Raw genomic sequence first — 15,437 nt, 5'->3', positions numbered from 1 at the left:
CTTTTCTGTGTCTTCAGATTCACAAGCAGTACTGAGTTAGGGCTTGTTTTTTATCTGAAGTTTGTTGTCTTATATCAAAGGTTCCCTCTTTGTCGTTGTATTTCAGGTTTTACTGTGATGTTCTCAGTGTGCTTTTCCTTGTGTTTATCTGCTTGGGTTTATGCTTCTTGAATTTGTGGCTCAATCTCGTTCATCCAGTTTTTTAAATGATCAGTTGTTATCTCTTCAGATATTGCTTGGACATCATTTTTTATCTCCTCTTTTTTAGGAACTCCGGTGGCATATATGTAGAACTTTTCTTCACATCCAATGTCTCTTTTATGGGCTTGTATTTTCCAAGTTTCTCTCTATGTGTATATCAGTCTGTATATTTTTCTCTTGACCTATCACTGAATCACTAATTCTCTTTCCATCTGTGACTATCCTGCTGTTAAACTGATCTATTTAGTTGTTAATCCTGGATAGTATGTTTTTTAATTCTAGGACTTTTCATTTACTTTTATAGGTTCTGATTCTCTAGTGGAATCTCCATCTTTTTATTTTCTTGAGCATATTTCACCATCATTTTAAAGCTCACTCTTGATGAATCCAATATTTAGATCACCAATGAATCTATTTACTATATTTTGTCTTCTGTCGGTCCAGTCTCTTAATATGTCTGGCAAATTTTCAATGAGTGGTGAGCATTAGAATACAAAATGTGAACACTATCTGGCTGAGCCTTCAGCTCGTGCAAAGTAACTGAGCAGGAGCAGATGAACTTAATCCAAATGGGGATTGGGCTGTCTTGAGGCTGGATTTCGATCTTTGAAAGACCTGATCTATTTCTGATGTGCCTTTTCTCCTAGAACATAGTCCTCTCCGGGCCAAACTGAAAACCTGAATGTTCACCAGGAACCCCCTCCTAGAAGACTCTGATACCCCATTACACTGTGAGCCTGCCAAGAGCTCCGTTTAGCTCTGCAACCTTGGAGTACAGTTCTTGCTTCGTTTCCCTTGACCTCTGTCCCTTGGGATAGCTCAGGCAATTAGGCTTATGTCTATGCATCCCTCCTCTGAGACCCCTCGAGCCCTGAATGTCTTAGTAGAACTGATCCTATTTTTGTCTTCCCAGATTGGTGAAAGTTCTGCTTACGTTTTTGCTCTTAGCAGACCCTTTTTGCTCAGTTTCTCAAGCTCATTATCCATGCCACTTATAAATCAGCATACACTGTGAGATGAACAACAGCATTGACTGTCAGGCTCACCATAATGAGTTTTTCTTCCCTCCAGAATCACGGCTTCTAAAGGTGGGATACCTTGGTAGCTCTCCAGTGCCTTCAAACACAAGTGTTGCTTTTTACCCCTGCTCCCCACCACCCCCAGGCTTCAGGTGTCTTTTTGTTGTTACTATGTTAATTTTTTAAAATTTTTTTAATTGATTCATTTTTTTAATCCTCCTTTTCAAATTGTTCTCAGTGAGAAGTCAGCTCTGCTGTAGGAGAGCTCACCATTCCTGGGCCTTTTGGCTTATGTATCATTACATAGGCTATTCCCTTGTTCCCCTTTTCCTTGAAGATTCAAATAAATTATCACCTTCTCTTGAAGCCATCCCTGTCACCCCTTCCAATCCTATGCCTTCCAGGAGACATTCATCAAGAGCTTTTTCGTTCTTGGCTCCCAAGTGTCTTAGCCATATCCACACTACTTGCTACTTGGCATGATTTACCAAGGAAGAGTTCCAGACCAGCAACCCATAGCATCCTATGAATAGGAATATTATATTTGGCTCATGCTGTATGTTCCCAATGTTAAGCTTATTAATAACAGCTAAGAATCAAGATACAATCTTTTAATTGTAGCAGCTCCTGAGAAAAATCTAAAGATCTGGACTCCCTGAACCTAAATTCTACATAATAACAACTGGCTGTGTAAGAGCTGTTCCCCTTTAATGGGGCAATGACTCACCAGTTCTCAGTCCCTGCTAGTCTCTCTTGGTGTATACCTAGCACCTGACTCATCTAAATTCCGTACTGACTACTGGTGGCTTTTGAGTTTGTGATCTTGGTCTCTGTGTGCATCTCCCAGCCGGTCAGAGAGCTCCATATGAACTGACAGTACATCTTTTCACCTCTTTCCAAACCCATCCCTGGCATGGCAGTGATGGTCAATACATATTTATAGATATACCTCCACAAAAATGCTACCAAGGTGTTTTTAGGGCTATGAAACTATTCTGTGGGATGCTGTAGTGGTGAATATGAGACCATTATACACTTGTCAAACCCATAGAATTATACCACACAATGAACTCTAATGTAAACTATGGATGTTAGCTAACAATATTTTAATCTTGGTTCATCAGCTGAACAAATATATCATACCAGGGCTAAGGGGAAACCATGAGGTGACAGGCATGGGAACTCTGTATTTTCTGCTCAACTTTTCTGTAAACCTAAAGCTTCTCTAAACTTTATCTATTAGAAAAAGTAAATGAATGTAAGTGTGATTAATCAGAGTGATAAAATAAAGCAAGTAAATCTAGCAAAATAAGCTTCTCCCAGGGGATTCAGGTCAGGACACAAGACAGAAATATTTATGAGTGGATATCTACCAGTACCACCACCTTTAGGGACAGCAGAAAATAAACCAATGCTGTCTGAGAATGTGGGTGGGAAGTGATCAAAACACACTTAAAGTGAAGGCTGGGCTGTATGACACACTCTCCATCAGGAGTGATGGAAGGAAAAAAAAAGGAGTGATGGAAGGACAGGAGGAAGTTCAAATAATGGCCCACAAAGGAAAAACCAAGCTGACCCCTAAAGAGGCCCCAAAAGACCAGCAGGAGAGCAGCAAGTAAAGCCCCCCATTTCCTGTTCTCTGGGACGTGGACCCACCCAGCTCCATCGTGCCATAGCAGATCTTCCAGGTCTGATGATTTGTCTTATGTTTTGTATTCAGCATACCAGGGGACTTCACCTGCATCCACTCTGCTCACCCGTCCTAAGGTGCTAATCAGTTTTTTTCAACAGCCCACCCCCTACTTATTAAGCTCGAGAAGGGAAGAGAGAAGGAGAGAAAAGGGCTGTAGATTGTAAGCTCCAGGAGAGCAGGGAATAGAGTTGTTTCGTTCACTGAAATGCGCATAGTAGATATGTCATTGATGATGGTTGACCAAGCAAATACAGAATCCTACAAAACGCGCAGATTCAAATGCCAAAGCGGCAGAGGGGAATAATGGGGCCTCTGTTGTGAAGGGTATCACATAAGACACTTTTCAATCAAATATGCGAGTACTTCCAAGGACCCATCCACATCCGTGCATCCTCTGCCCCATGCCATTCCATCTCTCTTCAGGTTGCATGGCTGCATGGCTGCGGGCATGCTCAGTGAGCCCCCTGCTGGGAGCCGTGGGCACTGCGAGGTGACCCATTGCTCTTGCCTGTTCGGACTGTGGGAAAAGAATAGGGAAAAGGTCAGCCCCAGCTCTGCTACAAGATCTCTTTGCATATGTCGAGCTGGATGGTGACCTGGACACCTTCAGAGTGCAATCTCCATGGAAAATAAAAGTATGTTTTGTTTTTTTGATGAATGGATTTGGTAAAATGTTTTCTTACTTTTTCCTAGACATCGCCTGGTGGTATTACCAGTATCAGAGAGGTAAAAAAGTTTAAACTAACTTGACTACTTTGGTCACATTACTTTCAAAAGAAAAGCTTCTTAATCAATTATATTTTGTAATTGTTCTACTCACTCACCAATTTTCTTTGCCCCTTGTTAGCAAACCCTACCTATATAGAAACAGTCGGAAACATTCTTTAGAGACAAGTTATAGGAAAAGCTTTGCTCCCACTATGAAATTGTTATGGTTTTCTCTCATGGGCAACAAGACATATATAAAAGCTCAGAGCCAGTTTGTGGCTCAAGTTAGTCACTGCTTGGAACAAATGACCTGAATTTCTAAGTTCTCTTTTTCCCCCATGGTCTTGACCTCCTAATCTACTCAACATTTTCTGGGGTGGTTTTTTCTTATTACTTTATCTCTTTTTATTTTATTACATTTATTTCATATAATCAGTTTTAAGTCCTTTGTGAAACAAAGTGGAATGTGTTTAAATAAATAGGGAGAGAAAAGTTGGTTGACTGGGTGGTAAGTGAGGTAGGAGAAAGGTAGGTAGGTGGGAGGTAAGCAGGCAGAAATCAGGACACAAAAACTCAAATGCCAATGGAGCCAGGAAGGTAGCATAAATGAGCTAAGTGAGCCACAAGTGAAGAAAGGGAGCAATAGAGGCATTGGCTGCTCAGAGGGAATAGCTACTGCTCAGCTCCTGTAAACTATTGCCTTGTGAGAATTTAACATCAAAGTTGTTAGATAATCCCATTTTCCAAGAGAAATTTTAAAAATTGATTTTGTCAACCTCTCATCTTTAAATATTGTCAGTTAATTCCAAAAACATAAAACCCACCACATTTTATACACCAAACAAGACCAATCTTTGGGCTACATTCTATTTCGAGGGCCACCATTTTGTAACTTTGAAACTAGATGGATGATTATAAAATCCAACCCAGAGATGCCATGATGGAGAGACTATTTCCTAGTCCAGGGAGAAGGAGCTAGCAGAGGAGACACCTCACTAGGGAGGAGACCAAAGGCTTGTGTCCTCCTCCTACAGCTCATAGTCTAGGGGTCTGACTTGAACTCTGGCACAGAGCCCTGCTCCTGTTACTTTGTAAGGTTGGTTACAAACCAATTTGTGGTCTGTGTTTGAGGGAAGCGGAAGCCAGTATAGAAGCACTGGAAGCCAGATCTATAAAAGAGACCCTGGACTAGTTGGATTCTAGGTCCTGTTCTGTCATAAACTGGCTGTGTGATTCAGGCAAAGCCATTTAGTCACAGAGCTTGGAAGAGATCTCCTTAACATGGGCTCCACATGTTAAAATATCTAATATTCGGATAGAGAGGGTAATGGTCCCTCACTCCCCAACACATACAAGGTTGTAATGGGACAACAGGCATAGCAACATTTTACAGACTAAAAGTACTTTACCAACAGAAAGTTTTCTAATTTATTCTTGTTATGTAGTTATCGCCACAGTATTACATTTCTACGTTAATTTTGATGTCTATCATCCAAACTCAGTCTGACTTAGTAACTGGCTCACCATTACTTTTAATTTTTTAATAGCAAAAGTAATAATAAGCAATATTTTCCCTTGCAGACTCTTAGCAGATCTCAAAAAGAAACTGTCAAGGAGGCTCCCCACCTATTAATTCTGTTGTCCTCTTCCTCCATCCAGGGAGCTGAGCGGCCCTGCTTCCTTTACTGGGACCACCTGGGCAGCACCCAGGGACTCCCTGGAGGTGGTTGGGAAGTGGGGTAGGTGCAACAGGAGGAATGTGAAAACCTCAGAAGCCCCTTCAGAAATCTCTTCAGAATGTCTTTACAGTGGCTGGAACCAGACAAAGGCTGGGAAGGGAGAGCAGGCATGGGGGAAGGGGATGCTGAGATGTGGGCCCTTCTAGAAAGTTGCCACATGTATAGACAGCTTAGCGTCTTCCATCCACAGGTAATGACACATGATGGTCGCAATCAGCATAATTTTAGAAAGGACCAGACTAAAAGTGAGAAGAGAGTACATCTCACATTAACAGGGGAAAGTGTTTAAGGAGATTTTTGCTTCAAAATATTTCATAAAATCTTTGTTTATATGTTTGTGCATACTGGATTGTGATGTAAATTGTAGCTCTTCCTCTGAAACACAGTAAAACAAAAAAATTGGGAACCACTGGTTTAAGACATGCAAGCTATTTCCCAGCATCTCGAGCCCCAAAGACATGAATTTCCTTCAGTGACTGATGTTACCGCAGCCTGACAATTAGAAGGTGATGAAAAGCAAAAGCAAAGCAAAGCTTGGCAGTCAGCATCCCAATATTCAGATATTACTGAATCCGATATGGAAATTGATCCTGCTGCCCAGACAGCAAACAAACCATTTATTGATAAAGTTTATTTCTCCCTTAATGAAGTGGGCTTAATATTTGATATTTCAGTAACTACTTAGTGCATTTATAATAAAGGAGATGGTAAGTGCAGCTTATGAAGCAGAAAGATTCTCTCAAACTTCCGCAGAGACTTCCCTGATCTGGTGAAGAATTCAATCACAAGAAGATTAATAGAAATGAGACAACACTGTAAAAGAAGTCTTTTTAGCTTCTGGATAAGTTAAGCTGGGAAATATATACCAGACACCTGCAAAAATACATCATTTCTTCCAAAAAATACATCTCTGTCTTCCTGGTTTACATTTTCATAGTTCACCTCTTCTCAGAGTGTTAAATATCTGTATACTTTTCAAAATAAAATTGCTATTAAATCTAATACTGGAGATTTAAACTAACAATTTTATTTCTCTTTTAAAATGAGCTAAAAATATATGTGAGTTTTCTGAATTAGATTTATGTGGGGAAGAGTTGTTTTTTTTTTTAGGGAAATTGGCCCTTTGATTTACATAGAAATGCTGCAGTGTTTAGGTAATTACTACTTAACTTGTTAGTAACAAACATAACAATAATTAAAGGCTCTGTAAGAATTACAAAGAAATCAGTCACTTGTAGCTATGTTGTATTATCAGAGTATCTTATTTATATTGAATAATCTGCCCAACTCCCGGGAGGATAAAGTGATACCTGTTGCCCAGCACATACGAAAGACAACCATCGGGGATTATTACCAAGTTCTTCTGTCTCTCCCTTGGAACCTTACCCAAACGTCCATTTCCTTAGGGAAGATGTCCAAGATACAAACTCACTTTGATGGATTCCTTTTGTATTGAGATCACAGTCTCAAAAGAAAAAGTGACAATTGGAGAGAAAATCTGGTAGCAAGAGCTTGGCACTGACTGGAGAAATGTACTCAGTGTTAAGCACCTGCTCACCCTGTTCTCTCAGACAGAAATGCAGTCTGTCCCCACTCTCTATGGTCATGGGATGTGACATGGTGTGTGTGTGCATTCTCAGCACCCTGCCCATCTCATCACTATTCTTGCCAAACCAGATTTACAGTCGTTCAATATATGGATTGGGTAATGTCTGCATGACAACAACGGGCAGAAAAGGTTAGCCGACAATTGATTCTTGATTGGAGTAAATTTATAGAAAGCGTCTGGCAGGAAACACTCATTTAGCCTTCTGGGATGGTAAAACATTGAAACTTCCACTTATTTGGAGGTTGTGATCCTTCAGGAGGCAATGGCAAATCTCTTGCTTTAACTGACACTTTCTCAAAAACTAGTGGAAAATTACATTACATTGTCATACTTAGTGGAGAAACACACTGCTACTTCAGATAACTGTTTTCTGAGCCCTTCAAATGCTTCAGAAGCTTTGATTTATATCAACTGGTTCCCATTTAAGTCATTTTCCTATTTAAGAATATCTAGTATATATTATAAAACAACTCTGTAAAATACATTCATATTCTTGAATTAATATTTAACATGCCATAATTGGAACTTTTTGCTAAATCGTATTAGCTTCATCTAATTGTACCAAATGGTAAGACTTTGCTCTACATATTTAATAGATTTTCTCTTTGCTATTTGGGAGCTGTTAATCATTCCACTCACTTACCTGTGTCTCTCTGGAATATTCAGATGGTTCAGGGGGACAGCAAATTGAATATGTGAAGAAGTTACTTTGAAAAAAAGGGAAATGTTTTCGTATAGACTTATTTTTAGCCCATCTACCCTCATCTCCACTTGGAAGGTGTTTCTCTCCTGCCTGAAGCTCCCTTCTTGTGTGGCATCTGACACAGCTGGAGTTATGGCTAGACGAAGTGTGAGACAGAAGTGACTAGGCAAGGGACAGGGGAGGTGGGGGGGAGGGATCAAGGCAGAAAGGTCATCTGCACTGTGACCCCAGCCCACGACCCTGTGTCCAGGTCACACCACCCACTCTTTTGACAACCAAGACTGTGGTCTGACGAGTGGCCACTGAGGTCAGCCACTCCAACTCCATCTCCTCTGGTTCCAGATAAGATTGAAGATGAGTTGGAGATGACCATGGTTTGCCATCGGCCAGAGGGACTGGAGCAGCTTGAGGCCCAGACCAACTTTACCAAGAGGGAGCTGCAAGTCCTTTATCGAGGCTTCAAAAATGTAAGGCCCACAGGGAAGCTGAAGGTCCAGGCAGGATTTCTCACCCAAATGCCAACAGGGCCCATTAGGGAGCTCTTCCATATATGCAGTTGTAAAAGAAAGGCCAATTCTATAAAGAGGGCATGAGAGCAAGATCACCTGGCTAGAAAGAAAGACTCCAGGCAAGAATGAGGCAATCTCTATAGATGGGAAACTGGCCAGTAGCCCAGGCACTTCACAGGATAGCAGGCGCGACCTTGGAGAAATCACCTTGGCCCAGCTTTTAGCCTTAGTATAACCCATTCACACTGCCAATATTGTCCATGCCCCAGAACTTCTGGGACTTAAGTCTGTGCTAACTGAGCTCACAGAGACTGATGTGTAAGCCTGAATTCCAAAGTATTAATTTGCTACATTACTTCCTATATTAAACTTCATGATAGCCTTGTCAGGAAGGTACTATTAGCCCTATTTTACAGGTAAGGACATTGAGAATCAGAGACTAACTCACCCAAAGTCATAAAGCCTAGAAGATGCTTAACCAGGATCCAAATCCAGGTCTTCCTAAGCCCAAAGCCCATGCTCTTTCCAACTCACAGTACCTATTCTCTGATAAAGCCTCATCATTTTGCAAAGCAGCTCCAGTCCTAAGGCAGGGTAAACTCCCAGCTACTCACTTGGTGATACAGAAGCATATGGGTGGTTGTCCAGTCCCTACTCATCAGGGATGATGAGGAAACCTAAACCCCAAGGATGGACACAGTCTCCTCCTTCTGGGGTGGGCCCCCATCCCCCCCACTGACTGTCTCCCCTTCATGCAGGAGTGCCCCAGTGGTGTGGTCAATGAAGAAACATTCAAACAAATCTACGCTCAGTTTTTCCCTCATGGAGGTGAGTCTGATCTTCAAAAGATCTTTTCCAGCTCCCTTTCTGGTGAACAGCCTTTCTTCCTCCAAGTGCATGCATGCATGCTTCTTATTATCTGCCTCCTCCTCAATGTCAGGAACAACTCAGGGTAAGATTTCATTCCCTTAGTATAAGATAAAGAATTAGCTACAGCTTGAGTGGAAAAGAGCTCTGAAATGGATCATTTTCAGGAGAGGAGAGATTAATAAAGCAATATCATAAAGTCTCCTAACAGCTCTAGAAAGCAGCTACTATACCATATGCCAGATGGGGCAACTGTCTCAGAGAAGTTAAACAATTCACTCAAGGTCACATAGCTAGTAAGTGACAGAGCAGGATTCAATCCCACAAGCATCTGATGAAAAGCTTCTCTGTGTTGGTCCCACCATTGTGCCATGTGCCCTCCATTCTTTCTCTCACAACAGCTGAGGCAAGGTGGAATTTTGAAAGAGAATTTTAATAAATACCAGAGACTGTAGGAATAAATGAATCCATAAAGATGTAGGGAACATAAAATTGTGCATGTAAGTCCAGGTTAGCGAGTATGCCAGGCCCATGGCCACTGTGTTGCCATGCCTGACTCCTGAAGGAAGCTACTCTGGCTCCATGGGCCTAGGACATCAGTGGCTCTCCCCATGGCTTCCATGTGTTACATGCCACTTCCTTTCCCACCCCCAGGAGCTATCTCCTGCAGGACCCCTTCCCTGGGTCCTGATGAAATGGAGATCCAAGTGTCCCAAACACTTCTTGGACTCTGTTTCTCCTGGGCCTCTTTGGCAGCAGACAGGGCCCTCGTAGGTGTGGGGACTCAGGACAGGGTCCCTACCCAGGTTGTGGGGAGGCAGCTTCACCCCATGCTGGCTCCAGAATCACTGTTGTTGAGTTCTATTGAGCCTTAATCTCTTGAGTTTTGACCATGTGGCAGGCAAGATTTCATTGAGTTTAGTGATGGTGATGGTGACATGGTGATGGTTCTGATGACATGACTATGTGAAAAGTTAACACACTTTTTCCAAAATTCTGAGAGATAGATCTTGCTATATCCCTTTGTAAGAGACAGGAAAGAGGAGCTCAGAGATGCTCTGCTAGATGCTTCTGGTCACAGAGCTACACTGGGACAGAGCTGCTAGCCAAGCCCAGGTCTGTCTGCTCCCTAGTGGGTGCTCACTCCCTGGCATTGCACTTTCACTCATGAGAGCATCTTCTGCACACAGTCGCCATGTCACTCACCCACCAAGAATTATCCATGCAGCAGGCAGGAGGGTCTTTCTCCCAGGATGGCTAGATATAGGGGCAAGGGCCAGTCTTTGCTCTAAGAACTTCCCACCTAAACCCCAGGACAGTTACACAGGTCCCAGATTCCATGGTGGGTTTGCCTTTACCACCTTTCCTCCTTCCCATCACCCCAGTAGCACCCTCTTCTCTTTCTCACTGTTGCCAAGGATTCTTTCTCCCCTCTGTGAAGCCCCAGCTCCTGTCACCTACCTTTCCTTCTGTGCCTTGCAGATGCCAGCATGTATGCCCATTACCTCTTCCACGCCTTCGACACCACCCAGACAGGCTCCGTGAAGTTCGAGGTATGCTTATCCCCAAGTCCTAGACACACCCCCCAAACTCTTCCTTCAAGCTGTGGCATATTGAAGGGATGGTTGGATCATCAGACATTTCAGTGTGTTGTCCACTTAACAAGCATTCCCTGAAGATAGGGGAAGAAGCAGCAGCTGCCCTTCCCCTCCAGGAGCTCAGGGCCTCAAGGGACTAAGGATAACAGTTTAATAGCTCATGTGCACATGGAGCTAACCACATGACAGACTGCAGTTGTGCTTTGCATGTATTAACTCATTTAGTCCCCACAGTAACCCTACAAAGTAGAGTTCTATTATTTATTACCAGTTTGCAGAAGAGGACAGTAAGGCAAAGAGAGATGGAGTGATTTTCCAAAGGTCAACCAGCTAGGAAGTGGTATGGGAGGAATATGAACTCAATTAGTAGAATGTACCACCATCCTTGGGATAATTGCAGGTGTGGAATTAGGCAGTGTCTACCTAGGTCTGGAGATATCAGCACATACATTCTTCCTGAAGGAGACTCCATCCCCTAAAATGTGGCAGGGTAAGGAACGAAAGAGGAGGTAATTTCCCTGAGGTTGACCATATCCTTCAGAGGACAGAGGACATGGGAGATATAATTCAGTGAAAGCAGTCATAGAGTCTGATCCAAAGACAGAGGTTCCACCCACCCCATGGCTTGGTGGTTAATGTCATTTATGCCTCTTCCACTTGTCAGGACTTTGTAACTGCTCTGTCAATTTTACTGAGAGGAACCGTCCATGAGAAGCTAAGGTGGACATTTAATTTGTATGACATCAATAAAGATGGATACATAAACAAAGAGGTAAGTGAGCTGAGGCTAGGGGCATGAAAGAACTACAATGAAGAAAAAAAAAAGAACTACAATGAAGGCATCTAATAGAAAGCAGCCTCAGTCATGAGGGTGAAATTGTCTGAATGAGCAAGGACCTGCTTTGGGGCTAACAGAGCTGATTCCTGGTGAAGGAGGTCACCTTTGACCTCCCCCTATTGTTCCACCCTGCCCTGTTCCCAAGTACTCAAGAAAGGATTAAGCAGATTCATTATTACTGAGTCACATGTATTCAATCCACATTCCAAAAGGGGTGTCAGTGATTTTAGTGTGGAGTTACTTTTCCCAGGGGAACTCACATTTAGCAGGTTAACAGCCACAACCTAAAGCTAAATGTTGGAATGGTACAATTGAAAGCATGATCTTGAAGAGAGAGGGGAGATTTTTTGAGGAAGAGGAGACTACAATAGGATCATATTGGCCACAATCTGTTTTGCCTTCTAATAAAACCACAGAAGGGATGATGGCAGGTATGACAATCTCTAAACACATGACAAACGATTTCTGAATCTTCACTGCTTAACACTTTTACAGCTTCAAAGTACATGTGGTATCTAGACAGTGAAATACTCAAAGGTATATCTCAAAACTCACTCTGATATCCATTGTGTCTTAGTATCTCAGTTGTAGCTTGGACATAGCATCCTGCAACATCCCACTCCCTGAGCTTCTATGTGCCAGGTGCAGTGCCTAGAGCTACAAATATCATCTCCAATTCTCACCTCAATCTTGCAAGCTTCTCTATAATGTTCATTCAGTCAAGTATTTGCTCAACATATACTTGAGGGCTTATTAGATGTTCTAGATGCTGCAAATAAAGTGGTAGATGATCCCTTGAGTGTGAAAACCCTAATATCCACTAATAACAGATATGTTCAATGAATTCCAGTAAATGCATGTAATGGAATAGCAGGTGGCCATTTAAGGTCATACAAAAGTGAGAAGATATAAAAATTCATCTGACACATTACATTTTAAAAATCACCTTATAAAATAGTATATATAATATTATCTCAATTTTGCAAATAATTTAATGCTTCTATACCTATTCAAATATGATACTCCAAAATATTCCAATACTACTTTACAAAAATATAAAGAAAGGACCCTAAAGTAGGACTTATAACACAGTCTTCAACCTTTGTGCAGCCATAATTTCATCACTGAATAATCTCACTAACCCCGGCTCCCTCTTTCTTATCTGCAGACTAGACAAAATGGTCCCCATTTATACCCATAGATCTCTCTAGATGGTAGACTTAATAAAGTACCCCTTAAAATAAAAAGAAAATGTGGATAAGTAGCTTCCTAGAAAATATAGCTAGCTGGACCTTCCCCCTGGCAATCATTTGGAGATAATCTCTTCCAAATTATAGGCAACAAAAGTCCTGAGAGAGCAATCAAAATTGGTCTTTAAGTCCCCTCTCTTAGATACTCAGGAAAGAAACGTTTGATAATGTGGATGTGAAGGACTTATGAAGCCCACATTTTAAAAGAAACACGTGGATAGAGACATGTATTTCCTAGTTCTGTTTGTTGGGAGGGCCTAAAAGCAATGATGCCCACTAGCAATGAGGGTATCTTGCACCCAGACCTTGGTTTCTGAACACCATTCTCCAATTAAAGGACCCATCTCCTTGGAGAATTAATTGGGTGATACCAGGACTGAGAACAAGAAAACATAAGATCAGCCTGGAGTACCTTGTAGTGCTATAAAGTATTGGAGTGCTTTAAAAAGGAAGGAAAGGAAAGGAAAGGGAAGGGAAGGGAAGGGAAGGGAAGGGAAGGGAAGGGAAGGGAAGGGAAGGGAAGGGAAGGGAAGGGAAGGAGGGGAAAGGATGATATGTGGAATCAGTTGAAGGAGTTCCCAGTCACCAAAACCGGAACAATTTGAGCAGCAAAATTAAAAATGCTAATATTAGATTATAAGCGATGAAATAAACATGCCTGAGTCCCTACTAAATTAAATATATATAATTATAGATTATATATATTTAAATAATATGTGTTCAAATAAATAATAAAGATGTATTCAAATGAATAATTGAATTCACAGATAAATGAGGGACAAGGGACAACTCTTCCTTAAAGGAGAATTCCAATTAATAAATAAAGATGGAATAAAGGAAATACAAAGTCAGCATTAGGCAAATACCACAGTAATAATTTTTGCAGGCAAGATCCACTGAAAGATGCTAAAATCAGTGGAGGAATTTGGCAGCCACCACCTTAATCAAGTGATCAAGGTTAATATCAACATTAATAAGATTATATCAACTCCATATACCTCTTTGACATGATGCACCAAGAAGGATATAGTATCACTGCTATGGTATTCTCATAAAAAATGCGTAATTTCAATCTTATCATGAGAAAACCAGGGACTAACCCAAACAGGGACATTCTACAAAATAACTGACTAGTACTCATATCAGAAGTGTTTTGGTCTTGAAGACAAAGAGTGAGAAACCATCACAGTTTAGAGGAGATTGAGACACAACAACTAGATAGATGAGGGATCCTTAACCATAAAAAAGACACCAGGGAGAAATCTAATGATATGTGAATAAGCCCCATAGTTGTGTTAATAGCACTACAGCACTGTGGTAGCATTGTTAATTCTCTGGGTTTGAGCATTGTGCTGTGCTTTGGCAAGTTAGGTGAAGCTGGGTCAAAAGTATACATACATGAACACTCTGTTCTATTCTTGCAATTTTGTGTAAGTCTAAAACTATTGATAGGTTATAAATGAATCAAAAACAATAAAATAAGCACATGGAACGAGGAGTAGCAGACAAGGAACCCAGGATAGAGGCTGTCTCCTGGGTCTCCATAGATCTCAAAGACAAGGCCGTCCTCCTGTCCTCCTGTGCCCTCTTGCTTGCATTCCAAGGAGGGACCGTGGAATACTATGCTTGGCCAGTGTGATCAGAACATCACAGAGCCACTCAACAGTTACTTGGCTCCCTCCCATGCAGGGGCCTTAGGATTGAGCATAGGTCCTCACAAACTCTTGAGGAAATAGCTATAAACTAAGAATCAGAACTCTTTTAAGAAGTATTTAATAATAATCACTTATTCTATATCGGGAAGCATTGAAAGATGAAAGAAAACATGATGGGATTTGTACCATCTATCAGGCCCTATCAAACAAGAATGACTCTATAGAAAGTAGTCTTTTGGTTAAAGGTAAAAAATCATCAACACAAACTAGCTTAAGTTGAGAGGTTTCCTATAAAAATACAGTTAGTCTGATGGAATATGTGTAATCCCCATTGAAGTTAGAAGGTTGTTAGCTTCCAATCTCTCTCTCTGTTCCTCCCGCCACCACCACCTCTTCTTTCCTCTCTCTTCCCTCCCCATCCTCCAGCATTGCTGAGATCAAGATGGCCACACTCTCCTCTGCAGGAATGACACAAATTGCTAGCAACATAGGGGTGGGGAGGTACAAGAGGAGGTTTTAGTTTATAGGGTAACCATTCTGAAATACTGTCCCTCTAGGGATTCTCTCAGTCTTTGTAACTGTTTTTCTTCTTCATTTGTTTTTCTCAGAGAGCCTAAGTGTATGTGAGTATATATATGTGTGTGAGAGAGTGTGTATGTGTGTAAGTGTATGTGTGTGTGCAAGTGCCCATGCATGTGCTCATGGGAAGATTTCTGTGTCTCCCCAATCCCTAACTCTCTTCTCCTGCCTCTACTACTTTCCTCTCTTCTCTCTCTCTTTCTCCCTGCATTTTTCCCATCTCCTCTACTTTCTTGTGTATTTGCTTCATTCTACTCTTCACAGAAGTTCTACTCTTCTGCAGAACTTTTAGGTGTCTGCTCTCACTCAACCTCAGCTAAAACCTGGAAATGGCTTGCCTGTGGCACCGACTCTGGTCCTAAATCCACTTGACTTTTGAGCTCCAGGGTTCTATCACTCCTGATTACAGTTTCTGCACCTCATCACTTAAGCTTCTCAAGAGAGAAAAACAGAGTAGCTCACCTTCAGT

At 41.6% G+C, this 15,437-nt stretch overlaps 1 protein-coding gene and 1 long non-coding RNA gene across 8 annotated transcripts in view; one reads left to right on the top strand and one right to left on the bottom strand.

The window, feature by feature from the left end:
- LOC140598651 (uncharacterized) overlaps positions 1–15,437 on the bottom strand; it is a 128,382-nt gene that overhangs the window by 96,426 nt on the left and 16,519 nt on the right. The gene's annotated exons all lie outside the window — the stretch shown is intronic.
- Positions 1–15,437, top strand: part of KCNIP1 (potassium voltage-gated channel interacting protein 1) — a 337,549-nt gene that overhangs the window by 316,695 nt on the left and 5,417 nt on the right. For 5 of the 6 annotated variants that reach the window (XR_012001185.1, XR_012001184.1, XM_072756621.1 and 2 more), the window contains exons 2-5: positions 8,015–8,139; positions 8,940–9,009; positions 10,531–10,601; positions 11,311–11,418. Coding sequence is in view for 4 of the 6 variants with exons in the window: in XM_072756621.1 (XP_072612722.1) it covers positions 8,015–8,139; positions 8,940–9,009; positions 10,531–10,601; positions 11,311–11,418 (374 nt within the window). In the remaining 2 variants the exon portion in view is untranslated. Of the gene's footprint in view, positions 1–3,606; positions 3,640–8,014; positions 8,140–8,939; positions 9,010–10,530; positions 10,602–11,310; positions 11,419–15,437 lie in introns of all 6 variants that reach the window. The other variant, XM_026007293.2, reaches the window with a different exon arrangement.

This window comes from Vulpes vulpes, chromosome 4 (assembly GCF_048418805.1).
Source record: "Vulpes vulpes isolate BD-2025 chromosome 4, VulVul3, whole genome shotgun sequence".
Classification (NCBI taxonomy): Eukaryota; Metazoa; Chordata; class Mammalia; order Carnivora; family Canidae; genus Vulpes; species Vulpes vulpes.
This window is presented reverse-complemented; position numbering and strand designations above follow the sequence as displayed.